The following is a 20452-nucleotide window of genomic DNA, read 5'->3' as shown; positions in this document are numbered from 1 at the left end:
CCATCAGACGACTCGTGCATGAATCGCGCAGCCCCTGGAATTCGGATCCCGTCATTTGTCGCCCTACGCTCGAAGCAACGGCCGCAGGCTCGCTAGTTAGCTAATTGTTAACTAATCACCGCAAGTGAGCGCTTTGTCTGTCCGCTGTCGGCTGTCGGACGACGGGTTGTGCTGCCTGTTCGGTCACTGGAGCGGTTACGGTGTTACTGTGCAGGGATAGAAGGAACGAGACCGGAAGAAGTCCCCAAAAGCCAGGCATTGAAAATGGCGTCCAAATCACTGCGCCGCACCACACCTTCCTCACCATCAACCCTTCCCTCCTCTCCCATCACTCGGCTTCAGAGCATAGCAAACCACATGTCGCCGTCATCAACAACAAGCTTCCCCGCCGAGGCGGTCCCTCAGGCCCCCGAGGACCCCCTCTTTGGGTTGATGAGGGCTTATAGGGCTGATACGAGCCCGGATAAGGTTGATCTGGTACGTCAGCGCCCACATCGCACACCCCACTGTTCGTTTGCATTTTCGCAGAACTGGGCTAACTTGTACGTCCTAGGGAATCGGCGCCTACCGCGATGACAACGCAAAACCCTGGGTTCTCCCCGTGGTCAAGAAGGTGCGCGACTTCCCTAACTGCTACCCATCCCGCCCTCCCCGAGAAAGAAAAAAAAAAAAACCAAGATTCCTCCTGCGGCTTCCGGCGGCTTGAGCGTGTAAACTACAGCCACTCGGCGCGTCCATCGTCAATTTACCCGCCCCGCCATCTCCAACTTTCAGGACACATCGTGCCCCTCCCCCGCACAAATTGCCAAGCAAAGCAAGCAGCTAGCAAGCTAACAAGCACCCCCTGAACTCTAGGCCGATGAGATTTTGCGCAACGACCCAGAAGCCAACCACGAATACCTCCCAATCGCGGGCTTGGCGGCGCTGACTAGCAAAGCCGCTGAGTTGTTGCTCGGAAACTCTGCCCCTGCCATCGCCGAGAAGCGCACGGCATCGGTACAGACCATCTCCGGAACCGGCGCCGTGCACTTGGGAGCTCTCTTTTTGGCCAGGTTCTACAAGAACCAGGGCGCCAACCGCACCGTCTACGTCAGCAACCCAACATGGGCGAACCACCACCAAATCTTCACCAATGTCGGCCTACCGATTGCCACCTACCCTTACTTCAGCAAGGAGACCAAGGGGCTGGACTTTAACGGGATGAAGGCGGCGCTTGAGCAAGCCCCTGATGGCAGCATTGTCCTCTTGCACGCCTGCGCGCACAACCCGACGGGCGTCGACCCGACCCCAGAGCAGTGGAGCGAGCTCGCCGCGCTGTTGAAGGCCAAGAAGCACTTCCCCTTCTTCGACACGGCCTACCAGGGCTTCGCCTCGGGCGACCTTGACCGGGATGCCGGCGCCATCCGCCTCTTCGTCGAGCAGGGCTTCGAGCTGGTCATCGCGCAGTCCTTCGCCAAGAACTTTGGCCTCTACGGTCAGCGCGCCGGCTGCTTCCACTACGTAGCGGCGCCGGCGGCCGACGCCGTCGAGACCACGACGCGCGTGGCCTCGCAGCTGGCCATCCTGCAGCGGTCCGAGATCAGCAACCCGCCCATCTACGGCGCGCGCATCGCCTCCATCGTCCTTAACGACCCCGCGCTGTTCGCCGAGTGGCAGGAGAATCTCCGCACCATGTCGGGCCGCATCATTGACATGCGCAAGAAGCTCCGGGCCAAGCTCGAGGAACTCGGGACCCCGGGCCAATGGAACCACATCACGGACCAGATCGGCATGTTCAGCTTCACGGGGCTCAGCGAACCCCAGGTCCTCAAGCTGCGGACTGACTACCACATCTACATGACGAAGAACGGGCGGATCAGCATGGCGGGTTTGAATTCGAGGAATGTCGACTACGTCGCCGCAGCTGTGGATAAGGTGGTTCGGGAAGGTTAGTAGCTGGGATAATATCCGCTGCCGGTTTGTAGGAACCGCGGGTCGAGGGCGGCCGGGAGACGGTCACTAGGACTACGGAGTAAGTGAGAATAGGTTCAAAAGTCCTCTCTTTCTTAGGCTTTCCATGGTCTGTTTCAAGGTTTCACGGCTATTTAGAGGCGAATCCAGCTCAACCTAGGCTTCATCGCGTGCCGCTACCATACCTGGTATCGGCATAACTTGGGGAATGTGTATCCAAACAAATTGTGGTTATCAAGGGTGGTATGCCCTGCGTAATACCCTCTGCCCATCCGGGACCCGAGTAGAACTACTAGAAAGTTGATGGACAAGGGAGCCAAAGGGAATTTTCCCACGCAACTACTACTCCTGGCCATGCTACCCATCTAGTGAACCGTGCTGTTTCTTCTACCAAACCCTCCTTTTTTTTTGTCTCCGAAAACAACATGATGCCATGACACCGACCCCTTAGCCCCCAACGGGAAACACCGAGAAACCGCCGAAGAACCGCCGTGGAAAGGCAGACGGCTCGCAGCCATTCGCCTCAGCTAATGGCCAGGGCACAACAAGAGGGATCATGAAGCCTAAGCCCCAGGCACAGTAGCGAGCTCGGATTCGATGACTTCCTTCGTCTTGGGAGCCAGCGAGTCGACAGCGCCCTCCAATGCCTTCCGCAGCCTAGTCGCCTGTTCTGAGACCTTGGGGTGATCCTTGTCAAGAGCAAGCGACGCCTTAAGGCAGCGCAGAGCCGGAAGGTATTTGTCTAGGAGCAAGCGTTAGCAGATGCGGAGGGAGAAAAGGCCGGCCAAAACAGAGTTGACTTACTCCTGCGGATGTAGACCTCGAAACCGGCGATTTGGCCTTCAATGTTCTTCGGGCTGAACTGCAGCAAGTGCAAGAGGAACTTCATGGCGTCACCAAGAGGATCGGTTGTAGCGGCGAGCTTCACGCCGTTCGGGTCCTCGTCCTTCTTCTTCACCTCCTCGCCGTCCTTGCTCTTCTGGGCGCCGCCCTTATTAGGGTCCTGCTTGGCAGCCTTCTCAGCGGCCTCTCTCTCGGCCTTCTGGGCCTCTTTTCTGGCTTTCTTTGCTGCCTTTTTCTTTTCTGCGGCGGCGTCGTCGCCATTTGTATGGCTGCCTTCCACACCGTTCGCTCCATTCTGTGGTTTGTCGTGCATCGACAGGTAGAGGCTGACGGCGTCCAGAGCTGCCCGGAAGTAAAAAGGGTGCCCTCGTAATTGGTCCTCCCAGCGAACGAGGTCAATGTATGCCCTGATCTGCCCCTTTCGGAGGGAGAAACTGTGGAAGTCGAACTGATCCTCCTGCCAGATGTCGAAAATGTTGAAAATGGTGTGGTAACGCTTGAGGGCCAGGCCAATATCGCCCCGCCGTTGCCACGCCTCGCCGTCCTCGGTCAAAAACCAGATGCACTGCATGTCGGTCAAATCGACCAGGGGCCCTCCGACAGTCTCGGCCCGCGTGAACAAACCCATTGTTGCCAATGCCTTCTCGTTCTCGTCGTTCCGTAGCTGGTACTTTGCGGCCTTGGAGTTGATATAGCGATCCCTGGTGTCTAGAGAGCGGGCACGGTCCATCGCTTCGGCAGCCTTTGCGATCTCGCCCTGGTGTTTGAATATCCTGGCCTTCGTCATGTGGAAATCGACGTTCTTGGGGTCCAGCTCGATAGCCTTCTCGACATATTCCGTGGCCTTGGAGAGGTCTCGTGACATGAAGTAATTGTAGTGCTGCCCCAAAAAGTAGAGAGCTGCCCCCTCGCCCTTGGAGCTATCGCCATTCGTGGACGAGTTGCCGCGGTGCTCTTCCAAATACTCCTCGGCCAAGATAGGCAAGGTCTCCTTTTTGAAGTTGTCCGAGTACAAATGCTTTAAGTTGGCGAAAGTTGAGGGAACCCCCTTGTCGAACATCAGAGTCAAGTACGCCTTGGCGGCTGCGCGAAAACCGTCGCCTACAGAACCAGTTAGCAATATCGTTTAGCGACCAAAAGCTGTTCTACATACCAGACAAGAAATCCAAAGGCAGGCGCTTCGCAGCATCGCAGCGAGGGTTTTTGGCGGCATACTCGTCATACACGGCCTTCAGAGCGGTTTCGTCATCCGCAGCGATACCCAGGGCGTCAACCAAGGCCTTGTAGTAGTCCGGGTGTTCGGAGTTCCTATCAAGCAACGCTCGGTATGCCTTTGCAGCATCCTCTTTCCGGCCCAGTTCAGCCAGGTAGCGGGCCCGGAGCTCCATTACGGCCAGTCGGTCAAGGCAGGCCTTGCATTCCGCCTCCAAATGTTCCAAGGCCCGTTCAAAATCTCCCATTTCGGCAATGATCGAATTCTTGTACAGAAGTGCCTCCGAATTCTCAAAGTCGGTTCTCAGGGGCGCGGCCGTGACAGATTTCTCGTAGGTGCTAAGAATATTCTCGGCCTGTTGAAGATTGCCATCCAGGTGGTATGCGATGGCAAGGGCTGTCCAGTTCTGGCGAAGCTGGGGTCTCGCCTTCAGCATCACCAATCTGCTCTGGATGTAGCCTGGGTAATCGCGCATCTGGACCTGGAGAACGGCTAGATCGCGTTGGATCTGGTGCGAATCGGGCTCGAGCTTCAGAGCGAACTTGTAGGCCTTGATGGCCTCGTCGAAGTTCTTGTTGGTGCGGTAGAGAATGCCGTAGACATGCCAGCAAATGTACGACTTCATGTCAATCGTTAGAGCATCCTTGGCTAGCCCAAAAGCCTCCTCCGTCTTGCCCTGAGCATTGAGAATCAATGCCTTCATCGACATTGTATCTCCATGCTTCGGGTTTTTCTTCAAGATCTGCTCGGCAGCCTTCAAGCCGCGCTTGTATTGTTTGTCCTCATAATGGCGGATAACGGTACGGAAGAGGTTGGCCTCTCTCGTACTGAGTGTTTGCGGCATCGGGTCGGAATTGCGGGGTTGTGAGTGCGCAGAAGGGACCTCGAAGAGGCGACGGATGCGGAACGAGGGAGCGTTGAAAACGTGATGATAATTTTGAGGGAATCGAGTGTAGGTTGTATTCGGCGGTAGCCGTTGTGTCGCGGCGCTGATGCTAGAGTTGGAAGCTAGGGCTGCAACAGGTCGGAGACGCAGAAGCTGCGGTTTTGTGGTGGGCTGTGCTTGGGGTGAAGCCCTGACTGCGGATGCAGATGTGGGCAGTAGGAGGTTGAGAGATTGTAGGTGTCCGGCCCTAATCCGTCAACCAGCTAATTTAGCGGAGAATACACACGCAATGTTCCCGTCGTTACCTTGCGCGGTGTTGTGGTCAAGTCGACGGTGGTGTTGCACCTGGTTTGCAGATGACGGGAGTGGATTGGGGTTGGATTCCATGGAAGCTTGGCAAGACAGAGCAATCAGCCCCACCATTTGGCCGGCCTCGGGGCACCTCGGGAGGAGCCCACGTCCGCCACAATCCTAAAGGTCCGGGCCGGCTTGGCGTGCCGGGAAGGCGCATCAAGCATATGGAGGTATGGAAGGCCGAGTGTAAGATTGGAGAGGGCTTTTCAGCGAAACTATATATACAATATGTATGTAGCAAGAGATTAATAATCCGGAACGAGTTCGTGATATGGCTGGCTTCTCCCTCGCTACTCGCATCGTACACATCGACAGCGAAATCGTCGTGGATGTCTTAAAATGCAGGTGCACGGCACCTCAGCGGCCCCCTTCTGACACTCCCCTCGCCCTCCGCCAGTTCTCTAGCGCTTGCTCCCGGCCCACGTGCGTCGAGTCGCCGCACCTTCGTTGAATTATGTCCCATGTCCTGGACCGAACAATATTTTCTATCCCCATTTCTTGTCGAAGAATGAGGGCCAGATGCTCGGTTCGGGGTTCCCGCGGGAAGAAGCGTGCTGAGTAGGGGTCGAGTCTCTCGTCAATCACACGCTCTCGGTTCTTCTCATTCTCCGCCTCCCTCAGCGCCCGGTCCGGTTCGTCGGGGTCCGGACTCGTAGCAACCAAGGAGCAGTAGCTGAGAACATCGGATCTAGCTTGCCATGACGGGAAAAGAACTTTGTCCTTGAACGCATTGCACGCTTCCGCATCAATCTGATGCGAGAGGGGTCGCGGGCCAAGCCGCGACGTTGATGTTGGGTCAAATCCCGCCTTGGCCGGCATCTCCAGGGCATTCAAGTTCTGGTTTATGGTGTCATCGATGGCGCTTCGCGATAGCCGGAGAAAGTCTACCGCAAGACACAGTCAGCCAAATATCAGCGCAATACTCGGGTGATGAGCCCAAAAGCCGGGATGGGGGTTCCATACCTCGGAGGGCAGACGTCGAGAAGCAAAGCTGAGGTGTTAGCGATGGTAAAGAGGAAGGCTGGGTCATGACGCCAGAACCTGAGGGCTTTGCGGCCTTTGCTGTTGTTACGGCTTCTCCCAACTGAGTCGCCGAATTTATCCACAAAATGCCCGCCACCGTGTCGAATTTTAGGATCACTACCTAGATATGTAAAAAGGGATTTGTGCGCTCTGCGTAGTACGACCCTCGCCTTTCATTAAAATTCGCTGGGGCAGTTGTAAAGCTAAGTTTTTACTTCGCATGTGAAGATCGGAATCCAAGACAGTGGCGTCATTCTTCGCTTCGCCTATTCCCAAGGTAACAAACAAACCGGGTCACGTGTCCCCTAAGAGTTGCGAATACAGTCACGTGGTAGCGATCGGTCATGGATTGTGCATGAAGTTTATCTCCGCAACACATGTCTGCAATACTTCATTCAACACGAGTCGTGACGAGAGCAGAAGGCGTGTGTAATGATCAAAACTTGAGACGCCAAATATTTAGCAAACAACCGGCTTGACGCCCATGGTTAGCGAAAAAAATATCATGACTGCCTACCTACTTACCTACCTACCTAAGGTAGCCAAACTTACTCGAGACCGTCCCAAGGCGCTAGTTAGTGAGTACGATCAGGAGTCAGCCGCCAAAAGAACAACGTCTCACGAAGTATGATTGGAGGAAGCCACTCCCCTGCGGTTGAGGCGCCAATCCCTACCCCGTTCGTTACATGCCCATAGACCGAAGAGCATGCTAAACGGATGAAGTTCAAAGTAGTCATTGGCCCAAGAACGACGAACTGGATGACTTAGCGTTCAAAAAGCTCACGGGGGAGAGTAGATGTTGAAGCCGGAGAGTCAAAAAATGTACTTCAGCGAGGGTGGGGGAAGCCAGGGTGTCTTCTGGAACCAGCAATCGAGTGGTCAGGCTCAGGCACCAAAACCTGTGTCATCGGCGGCCACACGGGTGTGCACGGCCGACGACAAGACGCTTCGGCAATGCTCGGGAGCGCCAGATCCATGCATGTCTGCGCTCATCAGTGCTGGCTTGACAACCAAATGCTTTGGGCGCAGAGAGAGTCTCATGAGTGTTGAACTGCTAAACGCAACGGCAGCGGGCCCGGCACAAACGAAAGCTTCGTCGGCCACATTACGGCGAAGGATGCTGTCAACTGCATGCGCCGAGAAGGCTGCTTGGCGTTCTGTAGTGTTGCAGGAGGAGCCGGCCCGCAAAGCCGGATCGGCCAAACCTGGGTCCCACTACAATCCCCTGCAAAGCTGCCCAGTAATATTGGGTCATGTCCAGTTTCCAGAACTCGACGGTTGCTCCGAGTTGCTTCTGGTGCATACATACCTGGGCTCCGCCCGTGCGTGCAGCGAGCAGAGGTTCCAGAAGGCGAGCGAGCGTCGCATCGTCGGTTCACCAAGGCAAGCCACCCCTTCATTCCAAAGTTCGATTCCCGTCGCCTATGCACGAGACTGAAATAGGACGACGAAGCGCGCCTTGGCGGGCCTCAACCTAACATTGAGGGAGATCCCCGAGCAGCCAGAGTTGCGATGGCTGGGCAGCCATTAAAGCCTAAACTGCCACATGGAAATCAGCCAAAACCGAGCAATTTGTCCGATAGCCCTAAACCCTGGATGAACGAGCGGGAACCGCTGCCATCCCGCGTTGCAATTCCTTGGGCGCTTCCCATCCGCCGGGGAACGGGCGTCGTGGATAGAAAACGAGGATAAATGGCCGCCGGTGATGCGGCCCTCGCTCAGCGGAGGCAGCCCAGGGGTGGATAGCATCCACGAACCTCTCATCGGTGCACTTGTGCCGCATCACAGGGGGCTGAAGAGTGTTGGGTGTGCCCATTGTCAGGACTCTATGTAACGTTGAATACCAGGTACAACCTGCGGAAACAGATTGCATCTTGCACCGACAAGCCTCCCTGCAGAACTGAGGCGCAGCCAATGTTGTTGGACTGCGGCGACCGTAACAGGGCCGTCTGTGGAGGTCGCCGCCGTTCGACGGCCGGTCCGATTGCACGTGAAGTGGGGGAGGTAACAGCGGCGATGGTCGCCGCCGCACCCCACCATCAAATCCAGCGCGTTTGTCCATCAGTGGTGGTCAGGCAAAGCAACCGGCCGCGGCCTTGCCGCCAACGAGGCGCGCGTGCCTCTCTGTTTCATGCTCAGCTCGCCGTCTGAGCTATAAGGGGACAAAGGGTGAGCTTGGGTGCTTGGGCACGCGATCTGGGCGACCAGCCTCACGACCATGGCAAACAACCAACGGGGGAATCGGCGCTAGATCGGGGTTTTTCTATCGGGCATAAGCGATACTGCAAGTCAACATGTTTCATCTGGGTTAAACGGATCATGGCACAAACGGGGGCGAGGGGAAATCCTGGTCATCTTGCAGGTCAAATCTCGGAGCATCTGTCTCCAAGTCTTCCTCTGGGCCATCCACGGACCGGTCAAGATGGCGATCGGGAGTGACTGGCCGGGCGGACCGGCGCTTGCGATCGATGCCAGGTCCGCGCGGCACTTGACAGACGACCCAAGCCGCCCACCCCCATGATAAGCGAACTCGTTAACGAGCTGCTGCGTGGAGGGAGCCGCCTCCGAGTCGACAAGCCCGAAAGCATCACAACGTGCCGACACTCGTCGAAGGTGACAAGCCAATCGGTGAAAGGGAGCAAGACCCGTCTCTTATGGGGCCCCCAGGCGCTTCCAATGACCTCGGGGCCGACACGTTGGTCGACTACTTCAGGAAATTGCTGGAGACGACGACTGGTGGAAGTACTAACTAGTTGGCCCACGAAACAAGGAGCGCGGAGTGATCATCCGTGGATGCTATGTATGTACAAGGAGCCGATGCCCCAGAATCGGACCCACCGTCCGCGGAGGAGAACAAGTCCCCCAGGAGAGCAGGTGGATGTGTGTGTGTGTACTTCGGAACATGTGGTCGAGAACTACAGTATCTTCGGTACCTTGCCTGGGGCTGTCAGGCCCACCTGGAGTCCGACCTGTGCTGGACATACCGGTGTGCCAGTCCATGTCAAAACTAAACATATCGCGCACCAAGCCATATCAAGAAAAATCACGTTCTCCAGCGTTTTATTCCGTGCAACATTGGTTTTCTGGGCTGTTTTTATTCTTCAGCAAAGTGGATGTTCCAACGAAGAAGCTGACGCACTGCCAGGTGCCTCGTCTCCGATTTAGTTCGGGCAAATGCGAATGCCAGATTGGGGGCTGGTTAAAATCAGTATCACCGAACTTCATCTGGTCCGTGCTTTCTCCCATACCTCCCTCGTCTGAACGGGCCCAGGTCAATCAGGTTGTCAACTTATGAAACTGCATAGATTTACTCAGGCAGTAAGGCATTCATTCCCAGGGTTATCAATCGTCTGTTCTTTTGTTGTTTGTTGTAAAATTGTGTGGGTTCTCTCTCAAGTAAGGCACGGGCCATCGGCTGTGCCTGTGAATCCATCCCCTGGTCTCGGCTGGCTTCTCCAGCGATCCGCCAGATGACCCACTTCAGCTTCCACTTTTTCCCTCGCTCGCTTGTGCCCGTGTCGGCTCCAGCGAGGGGAAACGAAGGGGAGCAAAGGAGATAGCCGACCTTCTTGGGCATCTCGTCAATTGTCGATTCGCCATTCATCCACTCTTCAACCCTAAACAGGCACGGCTGGGCCCGACTGTTGAAAAGACTAGGGCAGCTCCGTTCACACGTCACTAGTAAACGTCCAGTGAACGTTGGCCCCCTTGGCCCCCCATGAAGAACTCACTCCCTCCTCATCTTCCATCATGCCTCTGCCGCCCCTCCGAAGATCCAGGCCCACTTCACTTTCCGTCCTCCCTCCTGGCATGGGGGGCTGAAATCAGACCAGACCACCCATGAGACCGCCCTTCGAGCGCCCGTTCCGGGCCGTGTCAAGGGTCAAATTTTTGAAAGAGAGCCGTTAGTTAGGTGCAAGCTCGGGCGCGCAAATGCCCGCGTACATGCAAAACGACAGCCCAGTTGATATCCGCATTCTCCTCGGCTTCTTCTAGGTTCCTTTAGCTCTTGGTATGGAAGCTGTTCATGTCGGGGAATCCAGGGAGGCTAGGATCGTGCATGCGTGCCTGCGGGCCGGGGCCTCCTTAAAAAGCCCCGGCCAACAGTGGTGATGAGAACAGGGGGGTGGTCGAAGTGGCTGCGGGCCTGCGAGGAAGTTACCGGGAAGAGACACCGCGCCTGCACCCTCGCCAATCGAAGTACCTGACCCATGTATCCGTACCTTTTTGGACTTGTGCACACTGCACATCGTTGATGAATTTGAGGGAAGCAGCCACACCAACACCAGGCAGGTCAGTCCACAGGAAAGGCGGCCCCGGGTCGCGTCTCTCCCCTTGTCGCCTTTTTTTTAGGGTCGTGGAATCGTGGCTCCATAAAAAAAATCTAATTAAATTCCCAATCATGGCTCAACCCCCCGAAGCTGCCCCGTTGCGACCGCAGTCGTCTCGAGACTCGGCTCCTGCTCAGCCGCGTGTGCAGCCCACAAACCTTGACGCGCTTGTTGAGCAGAAGCATCCTCGCGATCAGAACCAGCAACCGCACTTGCGACAGCACAAGCAGCAACTACAGGAACAACATCCACACTATCATCAACACCAGTATCAACAACAGAACCCCCATTACCAGCCACAGCAGGCCCCATCGGGCACACATCCGCCTGGAGCGCCGCAGTACAGCGACGCGACCAGCAACAGCGCCAGTAGCGTTGCTCATTCCAACGGCAGTCGGGGCAGACGCAGCCCTAGCATTACCGACGAGAAATCCAAGGCGGATGGTATCTTGCCGGTTGACGCCAACACAGACAATCACGCGTCGGTTGCAAGATCCATAGTCCCTGCTCCAGCCGCCCACAGCCCCCTAAACGACACGCAACACAACGGCGGCGCGACAGGACCAGCGGCCCCTCCGGACATGTCCAACACACAGCCGGGGCCCGGGCCCGCCCGGCAACCGGTAACATATGCGAGCCCGCCAACCTATCCTCAAGCTGGCATGTCACCTGTTTCGCACTACATGTACTCATCACAATCAATCCCGTCCGACCCTTACCGGCCGAACCCGACTACTCTCCCGAGCATGCGAACGCTGGACCACCGGCAGCCGCAAGCACAACCGCAACACGGGATCCCGATGGGAGCGCACATGGCGGGCCCAGCAATGCCGGCACCCGCTTCCGCGCATATGGGTTACTACGGCGTCCACCCATCCCACATGTACGGGCTCCCTGATCCCAATGCAATGCGTTTTGCGCTTGCCCCTGGCATGGCCCATGATCCGCGCATTGCTTTGAGCGGGGGAAGACATAAAAAGGTACCAACACAGTGGCACCAACTTTCCGAATAATCCAACCCAAGGACTCTCGAATTGCTGACCATAGGCCTGGATTCTGGCCGACAGGAGATCAAGCGGCGGACAAAAACTGGGTGTCTAACCTGTCGCAAACGGAGGATAAAGGTGTGTTTTGTTTTTGCTTATCCCCTCTTGCTCTCCTTTTTTCGATCCTACTCCGTTCGCGTCGTCCTCGCCAAAACCCCGACCCACACGGCATCCAGATAAATTTGTTGGTCCCGTCAACCAAATAAGGACCATGTGCTAGGCGACTGCAGCTTGTGGTTGGGGGAGCAAACCAGCCGTTTGGTCGGTTTCACCCCAGGCACTCGCTTGTGGTCGCTTCGATGGCCAGATTACCTAACTGCAGCTTGGGTTTGAGAAGGGCATCGGGACGAAGGAGCTACCTGAGCTTCTCCCCACCCACTTTTTTGCGACCTACCCATTCCACTGCTGCCGCCACACACCCAGCTGCCGGTTCGGCAAAACTCGACAAGCACCTTTTCATTGTTGACTCCACAAGCTCTAACGCACTTATGTTGTCTTAGTGCGACGAAGCGCATCCAACTTGCAACAACTGCAAAAAGTCGAAACGCGAATGCCTTGGTTACGATCCCATTTTCAAACCGCAACAAGGCCCCGCAGCAATCCAACCAGCGCCGAGCACCCAACCCCCAGCACCCCCTCCGGCCTCCGTGCCCGCACCTGCCGTTCCGTCCTCCGGGCCGCATCCGTACCAAACGTCGTACCCCCCTCCTCTTCCTTCAAATATTGTCCCTGAGCCCATCCCATCCACGGCCCCGCAAATCATCAAGACCGAGCCCAGTTACGACTACTCAACTGCTATCGATCCGGCACTGCAAGGGTCCGACATTGCCGGTACACGGGCACCCCGATACCACCAGAACAGCACGGCTACAGGCACGGGCCAAGGAATTGGTGATTCGAACGATTTGCGAGGTGGCACCCCCTCCTCCTCCATTCTGTCAGCTCTCTCTCAACCTCCATCGCGAGAGATCATGTCCACTCATACAATTTATCCAGCAAAGAAGATGAAGGTCGATGAGCTTCTCGCTCTTGGCGACACGCCGCCCCAGGCGTCGACCGCACCACCGTCCCCCGAGATGCTCGACGAGATTACGAAGCTGTATAACGAGATCTACTCGCCGGGCCTCTCCCTCTTCTTTGAGTCGCGATGGTACGACTTCGCGAAACCCCGAGCGACAACAGCCAATCCTGCGGCAGCCATTCTCCACAACAACCAGTCCCTTGTTTCCCTCTTCACTTCGTTTATCCAGACAATATCCAAAATCGAAAGTACCAATTCTGAGGACATGATCTCTTCTGGTTATCTCGAATCATCCGTTGTCTGGGCGCTCGCATGCCTTCCTCTCTCAATCCCATGCCCCCCACGCCAGCAACACCCGGAATCAGCTCCCGCCGAAGACGAACTCGGGGAGGTGCGCGGTCGTCTGCAGGTTTTCGAGGCACTCCTGTCGGGCGAAACACTCGCAGTCAACCCTCTCTCGCCGCCCCCTACTAGCAACGTCCACCCATTGCGAAGAAACGAGTTAGAGTTCTGGTATCATCTTGCCCAATATCTCCTACAGGAAAATGCATCTGTTTTGCCCGCGGGTGTGTCGAGCAGAGAGCATTCCTTGGGCGTGATGAGGGATCTATTGGATGGTCGGGAAAACCGCGATGTTCTCTACAGCATCGCGGTACTTAGAGAGTACACGGCGCACTGGGACGCCTCCTACAGCGAACAAAACGTGCCCTCGCACCTGGAAGAATCGGATTCCCGGAGTAAGCTCGCTGTCGCGACAAGGTTCATTCGAGACGAATCCAACGTGACTGGCGGAACAACCAACGTGGTCCGCCGATTCGCCCAGCTTGCTTACTCCGCGTTCGTCCGACCAGGCGCCAATGTGAATAGGAAAAATAACAGGAAATAAGGGCGGTGGTTCACCGAATGTACTTTTGAACAAGGCGTTATAGCGGAGCTGGTTGGCCCGTTTTTATTATAGAGCAAGCTGGATTTATTTGCATCTGCAGCTTGGGAACATCTCGCATCGGGTTAGATATTCGACAGCATATTTTGCGTTGCTTGCACCGACATGGCTAGGCTTCGAGCCACTCGTACACTTATATAGAGAGGTCGCGCCGAGGTCTCTGGCTCGGTGCTGTGTTGGTCAATGGGAGGGGAAGAGACGGCCCTGGAAATGGCCGAGAATGCCCCTCGTCCTCTACCGAAAGTGACTCGCAACGCTGTTCTTGATCAAGGGTTTTTGGCTTCCAACTGCCTCTCGGCCCCAACGCGGCTTGTAACCGGCTGGTTCAGGTGTCCTCATCCTGCCAATCACCACGACGCCTCAGGCCAAATAGCCCGCTGGGCAAAGGCTATGGTCCGTGGCTACGATCAAGAACCGACAGCATTTACGACATAGCATAATGGAAGTTCGTAGCCAAGAGCGGCCGGTTCGCATTGAAGGGTATGCCATTGACATCTTGCCTCTCCTATCAGTGGGACGGCTGCTCCCCTCTATCCTCGCATATCTCGTTGCTCCGGGACCATACTTCGAAGCCGCCCCTCCTCGATAGCCATTCGAACATTGCTGATAGCCCTAGAAAACTATGTCAGATACCCGACCCCATGTGCACGGGCAAACAAGTGGGACTTACCACTCCTCCATCTTGGTCTCCGTTTCGACCGTCCAGGTGCCCATGTGCGGAACGAGGAGGACACGGGGGTTCGAGAGCAGGCCAGGATGAACAGAGGGCTCCTGCTCATAAACATCGAGGCCTGCCGAGCTGACTTGCCCCGAGTCCAGTGCCTCCACAAGCGCCGCCTCGTCTATCACGGCCCCGCGTGCCGTGTTGACGATCACGATGCCCTTTTTCATCTTGGCAAACTCTTTTTGAGATATGATATGCCGGGTATTTGCCTGTCATCGCGTCAGCGGTCTCGAGACGAGGGAAGGGGGGAGGTAGGGTCGGGGAGTTTAGGGCTACCCACATTCAGGGGCAGGTTCAAACTCAGGACATCACTCTCCGCCAGCAGCTCGTCGAAGCCGACATATTCCGCCTCGAGTTCCGCCTCAATGTCGGATTCCAGCCTCGTGCGGTTGTAATAGCGAATCTTCATGCCAAACGCCCGCGCTTTCGCCGCCATGTTACGGCCGATGCCGCCCATCCCCAGAACCCCGAGGACCTTGCCCTGGGGATCGTGCCCCAGCGCCGGGAGGGTCGACCCCCGCCACTCCCCCGCCCGAATGGCCGCCATGCCCACGGCCAGGTTCCGGAGCGCGCCCAGGAGTAAGAAGATGCCGATATCGGCCGTCGCATCGTCGACGGCCGTCGGCGTGTTGGACACGCGGATGTTGTGGGCGGTGCAGGCGTGGACGTCCACTTGGTCGTAGCCGGCGCCGTTATGGCAGATGAAGCGGAGCGAGTCAGGGAGCGCGTCGAGGAGCTCGCCGTCAATCTTTCCTGTCACTTCGAAGCTGTCAAAGGTGCGGTAGGCCGCAACGCAGCCGTCGAAGGCTCCCGATGCTGCCTCTTCCAGGAAGTCGGCACGGTTGGTTGACTTGGGTGTGAGGACGTCGGCAATCTCCTCGACGGAGGCCCAAGCTGAATGCGCGCTGATTCATGGCGTTGGTTAGTTATGTTCAAGAAATCTGAAATTCTGACAAAATGAGAAGTGCGAGGCACATGGGGGGGAGGTGACGGTTGAAAATATGACTTCTTCCTCCCACCAGCTCCCATTTACCCTTTGCCGTCAATTTTTTTAATTGACCCGGGCAACCCTCTTAGTATTACGCAAGATTGTGTCTGGGAAGCGTAATATATCTTCCAACACGTGGGCTTGGATAAGAACCTACTCACTGTACAATGACACCCAGCCGCAGGACTTTAGGCCGGCTTCCTTCGTCGGCAGACATGCTGAGGGGTGGTTTTCAGATGCTTTTAAGCCTTCTTTTCTTTCAGATCAATTAGAAGTACCCAATGGCTTGGGCGTCATAACCTTGTGTATAAACGTCGTGTGTTGTTGAAGACAACAACACTGTTGTGTGGAGCGGGTTGAGGATGGATCATGGCACACACTGGATAGGCCCCCCGCATCGGCCGGTATCACCACCGGTTGACGCACTACGACTCCTCCACGTCGCGATGCCCGGGTGGGCCGACCGACAGCCCCGATTGGCTCTGCCTTTCACTACGGCCGGTTCGACCCGGCCGGCACCCGGCGAAGTGGTTGGCGAGAGAGATAACTAAGGTATTGCCGACGAGGACTAATCAGCGGTGTCGGCAGGCGAGTCCGGTCCCGCCGCTGTGGTTCTGCCTATAAAGTCCCGGCTTTGACGCTCCGGACAACTTGGGATATATCTGCTGGACCCTGGGCCCCAACACACGAGAGCACAAGTTCAAAAGAAGATTCGCAGCGTGGGTGAGCGACCATTGTCGCTATATATTCTATTGAGCCCCGGTTGACGGGGCCACTTGATCTTCTCTGTTCGCCCGAATCTAGAGAAGTGCTCCGGCGCACCAACGCGACAAGTTCTCTGTTAAACGCCGTCCGGTGGGTGTAGGTGGGATATCATGAGCCAAAGCCAACGCCGTACTTTTGTTGAAAATGTGTACCAGACCCCCTTTGCCTTTTACACCCTGCCTAAACCCAATGTACCATGCAAGTCATGCCTGTTGAAAAACAATGCCCCGAAACCCGTCCTAAACATGCCCAATGAGACGTGTCCAGGATGCAAATTGTTGAAGATCTATGGTAAAGGAAAAAGTCCGCATCACGCAGCGCTCTCTAGGCGCGCGAGCAGACACCGCTTGTGAAATTAGTAGCGGTAGCTACAGTGGGTTAGCTACAATCACGGTACGAGGCGGCTTAAGAGTAGTAGGGGGTGTAAAACGTACTGGTCGGTCTTGTAAGGACCCTCAACATCCAGGCCGAGGTACTCAGCCTGAACGTTGGTCAGGGTAGTGAGCTCAACGTTGACGTGAGCCAAGTGGAGACGAGCAACCTCCTCATCGAGGATCTTGGGCAGGACGTAGACCTTGGTCTCAAGCTTGCCGCTCTTGCCAAACTCGACGTACTTCTTGGCGAACGCCTCGTCGTTGCTCTTGAAAAGCATGATCTGAGCCAGCACCTGGTTGGTAAAGCTGCACGACATAACGAAGGAGCTGTGGCCAGTGGCGCAGCCAAGGTTGACAAGACGACCCTCAGCCAGCAGGATGATGTGGCGACCGCTCTTCATGAGGAAGCGGTCGACCTGGGGCTTGATGTTCTGAACGGATTGGGCGTTGGCCTTGAGCCAAGCGACATCGATCTCAACGTCGAAGTGGCCAATGTCTACCAGGTTGTCAGAGTCAGCGTCTGTTAAGATAAAAATGGGGGAAGGGGGGAGGGGGGGCCTTGTTAGGCCTAAGGTAACGGGGGGAAAACATACTGCAAACAATGGCGTCGTTGGGCATAGCCTCGAAGTGCTTGCCAACCAGGATATCACGGCAGCCAGTGGTGGTGACAAAGATCTGGCCAACCTTGCTAGCCTTCTCCATGGTGGTCACCTCGTAACCAGCCATGGCGGCCTGGAGCGCGTTGATGGGGTCAACCTCAGTGACGAGCACACGGGCGCCCATGTCGCGGAGAGCCACAGCACAGCCCTTGCCGACATCACCGAAGCCAGCAACAACGGCGATCTTGCCAGCAACCATAACGTCGGTGGCGCGCTTGATGCCGTCAACCAGCGACTCACGGCAGCCGTAAAGGTTGTCGAACTTGGACTTGGTGACGGAGTCGTTGACGTTGATGGCAGGAACCAGCAGCTTGCCGTTCTTGAGCATGCGGTACAGGTGGTGGACACCGGTGGTCGTCTCCTCGGACACGCCGTAGCAGTCCTTCAGCATCTCGGGGTACTTGGCGTGCACCAGCTGGGTCAGATCACCGCCGTCGTCGAGGATCAAGTTGAGCTTCTTGTCATCCTTGAAAGCAACGAGCTGCTGCTCCAAGCACCAGTTGTACTCCTCCTCAGTCTCGCCCTTCCAGGCAAAGACGGGAACGCCAGCCGCGGCAATGGCGGCGGCAGCGTGGTCCTGAGTGCTGAAGATGTTGCACGAGGACCATGTGACCTCAGCACCGAGGGAAACGAGAGTCTCGATCAAGACAGCAGTCTGAATGGTCATGTGCAGGCAGCCAGCAATGCGGGCACCCTTGAGCGGCTGGTCAGCGGCATACTTGCTGCGAATCGACATGAGACCAGGCATCTCATTCTCGGCCAACTCAATCTCCTTGCGCCCGAAGGCGGCGAGGGACAGGTCAGCGACCTTGAACTTGTGGGCAGGAGCAGACATTCTGGCGGTGAAAAAGACGGTTTGGGGGTATCTGCTGGTTGTGAGAATGTCGGAGTAAAAGAGAGGAACAATTTCAAGTCGGGCGAGAGAGGAGTGGAGGGGTAGGAAATTATTCGAAAATGTGGGCGGGGCCCTGAGCCGATCTTTAAAGAGGGGTAGAGTTGGCGGGGTGAGGGGGGGGCTGCAAGGTAAAAATGGGTCCGGTTTAGTTTCCGTGGCCGAAGCAGAGCGGCAGTTCCTTTGTAGGCGACGCAGGACAATGGAAAGGAGGGGCACCTCGGGCAGGTATGCAAGAAGCGGTGTCAAATGGCCGTCAAGGTGCGAATTGAGCGTTCAGGAACAGCGACCAATAATTACTTGCGGGGACAGCCGGTCTTGTTTTATTTCCTCTCCGGGTAAGAGATCAATATTTCAGAGCCTACCTTGTTAGAAACTAGTTAGAATAGGTAGTGAGGGAAAGTCCAGGTGAGACAGGCGGCGGAGTGAACAAGAGCACCGCCGAAAAACGGCGAAGGCCCGGTGCCCGCAGCCAGACATATCGGTGAAGAGGTGCAGGCCCGACCCCCCTCAATTAACCCTTTTTGGGTATGACCCCGCCGCTCACTTTCTCTCAGCTTCCAATCGGGGTGTTAAATGCAAAAACGCAGCCGGGAGCCTAGTTTCGGCAGCCACGGCATCCCCCCCCTTGGATCCCGATTCCGAGTACCTGTACTCTGTACTCCGGTCTGTCCGGGGATGAAGATTTAGGCAATCGCCCCCAGGATTGGCAAGATCCACAGCAACAGTACCGCTTCGTTGCATGGTTGCTGGTAAATAGAAATCACTCATTGCGCCCCTTGGAAAACCTAGGAGCGCAGGTTTCATTGTCTATGCCGCTGTCTCGTTTAAGCGAACCGACCTCCTCAGGCCAAATAACGCATATAGTCCGAGGATAGGCATCATGGCTAGCCCGGAAACGAGTGTAAGCTAACAAACAAGCCCATAACCCGGAACGCCAGACCTAATGCACTCGAGATACCCCAGCCGTCGCGCCCAACCGCCGCATCTCCGCCGCCCACTTGATAGAAAACCCCGGTCACTCGGGCAGCAAGTTCCCCCTCACGGCGAACATCTTGGTGGTAATGCTCGCGGTGAAACCATCCACTTGCTTGCTGTACTGCTCAACTTGCCGAGCGTTGAGCATGCCCTCAAGCCGGCTAGGCTCCTGCGGGAGCTTGAAGAGTCTCTGCCACTCATCCTCAGGAAGGGGCTGTTGCTTTGCTGCTAAGCGCGCAGCATTCTCTGCCTTGCGCTTTGTTTGCCATTGTGTGATCTTGAATTGCTCACGGGTAAGCTGTCGCTGGTAGTACTGGTGGTTGTTGAGATCGGAGTAGTGAGATTCGATGCTGTCGAGCAACAAGTCGCAGGTCTTCTCGAGGAAAGGATCGATCGAAAGATCCAGAGTGTCGAAGGACGGGTGCGCGGGCAGTTGAGCGGGATCGCGACGGATGTCTTCGAGCGAAGCCGGAAGCGGGATCTCGGCCGACTTGGGTGGGGCGGGGATTTGGTGCAGGAATGAGGTGAGGAGATGGGAGTTGTGGACAACCACAGGGACCTCGACGAGAATATCCCTGAATGTCAGTTTCGACTTCTGGAGGCTAATCGAGTCCGATTCGAGTCAGTGACAATGATCAAAAGACACAGGGGCTGTGGTCCAAGAGTGCTCTGACCTTTCCGTTGTAAACTTCCCCTCCTTAAAAGCAGCCATGAACTCCGGCGACAACCTAAAAGCGCGTAGGCTCAGGGCGCCCTGGGAACTCCTGCTGACATCGTGGACGAGCGCAACCGTCTTGTCATTGTCGCGCTGGTAGTGGTGTTGGTTCTCGATGAAGCTAAGGTTGATGAAGTTCCCCATGGTCGCACTCGTATACCAGCCGACGTTGTTCGCATCCACATTAACCTCCTTAAGGTGCCTAATCATCTCGTTCTGGTAGGCGATGTTGGCTTTCGCGCGGGGAGCGGCGGCGGCGAGGCTAGATGCGTCCGACTGGTGGCCGTCGGTGCCGGAGACGTCGATGGTGGGGAACGGGAAGGCATTTGTGATTTCGATAACTCCATTGTTATCCATGCCCACAATGGACCCCGTGGCGGTTGTCGGGAAGCTCGCGGAGCAGTGCTTCACAATCTTCATCACCACCTAGCACCACTGTTAGCAATGCGCCCAAGCACATGGCGGGGCACTTGGTCCTTGTCTGAAATTTGGCTGGGTACATACAAGCGACTCGACCTGCGCCGACTTGCACGGCACATCCTTTTGCGCGTCAGCCATGATTTCGAAAGGCGATTGCGCAATATCTCGGAGGATGGGGTTTCGAAAGCGAGCTCTGGCGAGGATCGTTGTCCGGTTGTTGAGGCTGCTGTCGACTTTTGGGGGTTTCGGAAATCTCGTTCGTTTGTGGGCACCGAGCGCAAAAAAAAGTGGCTTGCCAAACAAAAACGAGATGTGGCTAGTGGCGTG

The 20452-nt window shown here is 56.2% G+C and overlaps 8 protein-coding genes across 8 annotated transcripts; 3 read left to right on the top strand and 5 right to left on the bottom strand.

The window, feature by feature from the left end:
* Positions 1 to 357: 357 nt before the first annotated feature.
* On the top strand, positions 358 to 1932 carry F5144DRAFT_491103 (pyridoxal phosphate-dependent transferase; the record flags this gene model as incomplete). Its single annotated transcript, XM_066785839.1, has 3 exons — positions 358 to 477; positions 554 to 613; positions 856 to 1932. The coding sequence occupies 3 exons, from the start codon at positions 358 to 360 to the stop codon at positions 1930 to 1932; spliced, it is 1257 nt and encodes a 418-aa protein (XP_066642556.1).
* A 290-nt stretch (positions 1933 to 2222) lies between these two features.
* F5144DRAFT_216877 (NMDA receptor-regulated protein 1-domain-containing protein) lies at positions 2223 to 5049 on the bottom strand. Its single transcript, XM_066783109.1, has 3 exons — positions 3947 to 5049; positions 2755 to 3894; positions 2223 to 2692 (listed from the first exon to the last, which is right to left on the bottom strand). Exons 1-3 carry the CDS (start codon positions 4848 to 4850, stop codon positions 2514 to 2516), a joined length of 2223 nt encoding a protein of 740 aa, XP_066642555.1. The 5' UTR covers positions 4851 to 5049; the 3' UTR covers positions 2223 to 2513.
* Positions 5050 to 5250: 201 nt separating this feature from the next.
* On the bottom strand, positions 5251 to 6511 carry F5144DRAFT_571018 (caffeine-induced death protein 2). The gene is made up of 2 exons (XM_066788807.1): positions 6210 to 6511; positions 5251 to 6130 (listed from the first exon to the last, which is right to left on the bottom strand). The coding sequence occupies exons 1-2, from the start codon at positions 6274 to 6276 to the stop codon at positions 5604 to 5606; spliced, it is 594 nt and encodes a 197-aa protein (XP_066642554.1). The 5' UTR covers positions 6277 to 6511; the 3' UTR covers positions 5251 to 5603.
* A 54-nt stretch (positions 6512 to 6565) lies between these two features.
* F5144DRAFT_216824 (uncharacterized protein) lies at positions 6566 to 7781 on the top strand. Its single transcript, XM_066783107.1, has one exon. It carries the CDS (start codon positions 7066 to 7068, stop codon positions 7705 to 7707), a length of 642 nt encoding a protein of 213 aa, XP_066642553.1. The 5' UTR covers positions 6566 to 7065; the 3' UTR covers positions 7708 to 7781.
* Positions 7782 to 10671: 2890 nt separating this feature from the next.
* On the top strand, positions 10672 to 13553 carry F5144DRAFT_490546 (uncharacterized protein; the record flags this gene model as incomplete). The annotated part of the gene is made up of 4 exons (XM_066785801.1): positions 10672 to 11580; positions 11668 to 11724; positions 12147 to 12558; positions 12643 to 13553. The coding sequence occupies 4 exons, from the start codon at positions 10672 to 10674 to the stop codon at positions 13551 to 13553; spliced, it is 2289 nt and encodes a 762-aa protein (XP_066642552.1).
* Positions 13554 to 14140: 587 nt separating this feature from the next.
* On the bottom strand, positions 14141 to 15539 carry F5144DRAFT_489268 (D-isomer specific 2-hydroxyacid dehydrogenase; the record flags this gene model as incomplete). The annotated part of the gene is made up of 5 exons (XM_066785717.1): positions 14141 to 14222; positions 14281 to 14543; positions 14615 to 15141; positions 15175 to 15239; positions 15484 to 15539. 5 exons carry the CDS (start codon positions 15537 to 15539, stop codon positions 14141 to 14143), a joined length of 993 nt encoding a protein of 330 aa, XP_066642551.1.
* Positions 15540 to 16007: 468 nt separating this feature from the next.
* F5144DRAFT_216865 (adenosylhomocysteinase) lies at positions 16008 to 18255 on the bottom strand. The gene is made up of 2 exons (XM_066783108.1): positions 17055 to 18255; positions 16008 to 16957 (listed from the first exon to the last, which is right to left on the bottom strand). The coding sequence occupies exons 1-2, from the start codon at positions 17953 to 17955 to the stop codon at positions 16476 to 16478; spliced, it is 1383 nt and encodes a 460-aa protein (XP_066642550.1). The 5' UTR covers positions 17956 to 18255; the 3' UTR covers positions 16008 to 16475.
* A 775-nt stretch (positions 18256 to 19030) lies between these two features.
* F5144DRAFT_490305 (eukaryotic translation initiation factor 3 subunit H) lies at positions 19031 to 20244 on the bottom strand (the record flags this gene model as incomplete). The annotated part of the gene is made up of 3 exons (XM_066785789.1): positions 19031 to 19592; positions 19665 to 20110; positions 20164 to 20244. The coding sequence occupies 3 exons, from the start codon at positions 20242 to 20244 to the stop codon at positions 19031 to 19033; spliced, it is 1089 nt and encodes a 362-aa protein (XP_066642549.1).
* Between the last annotated feature and the right edge of the window lie 208 nt (positions 20245 to 20452).

This window comes from Chaetomium tenue (assembly GCF_020726465.1).
Source record: "Chaetomium tenue strain MPI-SDFR-AT-0079 chromosome Unknown F5144scaffold_4, whole genome shotgun sequence".
Taxonomy (NCBI): Eukaryota; Fungi; Ascomycota; class Sordariomycetes; order Sordariales; family Chaetomiaceae; genus Chaetomium; species Chaetomium tenue.
This window is presented reverse-complemented; position numbering and strand designations above follow the sequence as displayed.

Excerpts from the sequence above, each read along its gene's own strand:
- F5144DRAFT_216877 (XM_066783109.1), bottom strand. The coding sequence starts at position 4,850 with ATGCCGCAAACACTCAGTACGAGAGAGGCCAACCTCTTCCGTACCGTT. Across the intron at positions 3,895-3,946 it reads GCCTTTGGATTTCTTGTCTG|GCGACGGTTTTCGCGCAGCC; the intron begins GTATGTAGAACA and ends CTGGTTCTGTAG. Across the intron at positions 2,693-2,754 it reads CGAGGTCTACATCCGCAGGA|ACAAATACCTTCCGGCTCTG; the intron begins GTAAGTCAACTC and ends GCTTGCTCCTAG.
- F5144DRAFT_571018 (XM_066788807.1), bottom strand. The coding sequence starts at position 6,276 with ATGACCCAGCCTTCCTCTTTACCATCGCTAACACCTCAGCTTTGCTTC. Across the intron at positions 6,131-6,209 it reads CTCGACGTCTGCCCTCCGAG|ACTTTCTCCGGCTATCGCGA; the intron begins GTATGGAACCCC and ends GTCTTGCGGTAG.
- F5144DRAFT_216824 (XM_066783107.1), top strand. The coding sequence starts at position 7,066 with ATGTTGAAGCCGGAGAGTCAAAAAATGTACTTCAGCGAGGGTGGGGGA.
- F5144DRAFT_216865 (XM_066783108.1), bottom strand. The coding sequence starts at position 17,955 with ATGTCTGCTCCTGCCCACAAGTTCAAGGTCGCTGACCTGTCCCTCGCC. Across the intron at positions 16,958-17,054 it reads CAACGACGCCATTGTTTGCA|ACATTGGCCACTTCGACGTT; the intron begins GTATGTTTTCCC and ends ACAACCTGGTAG.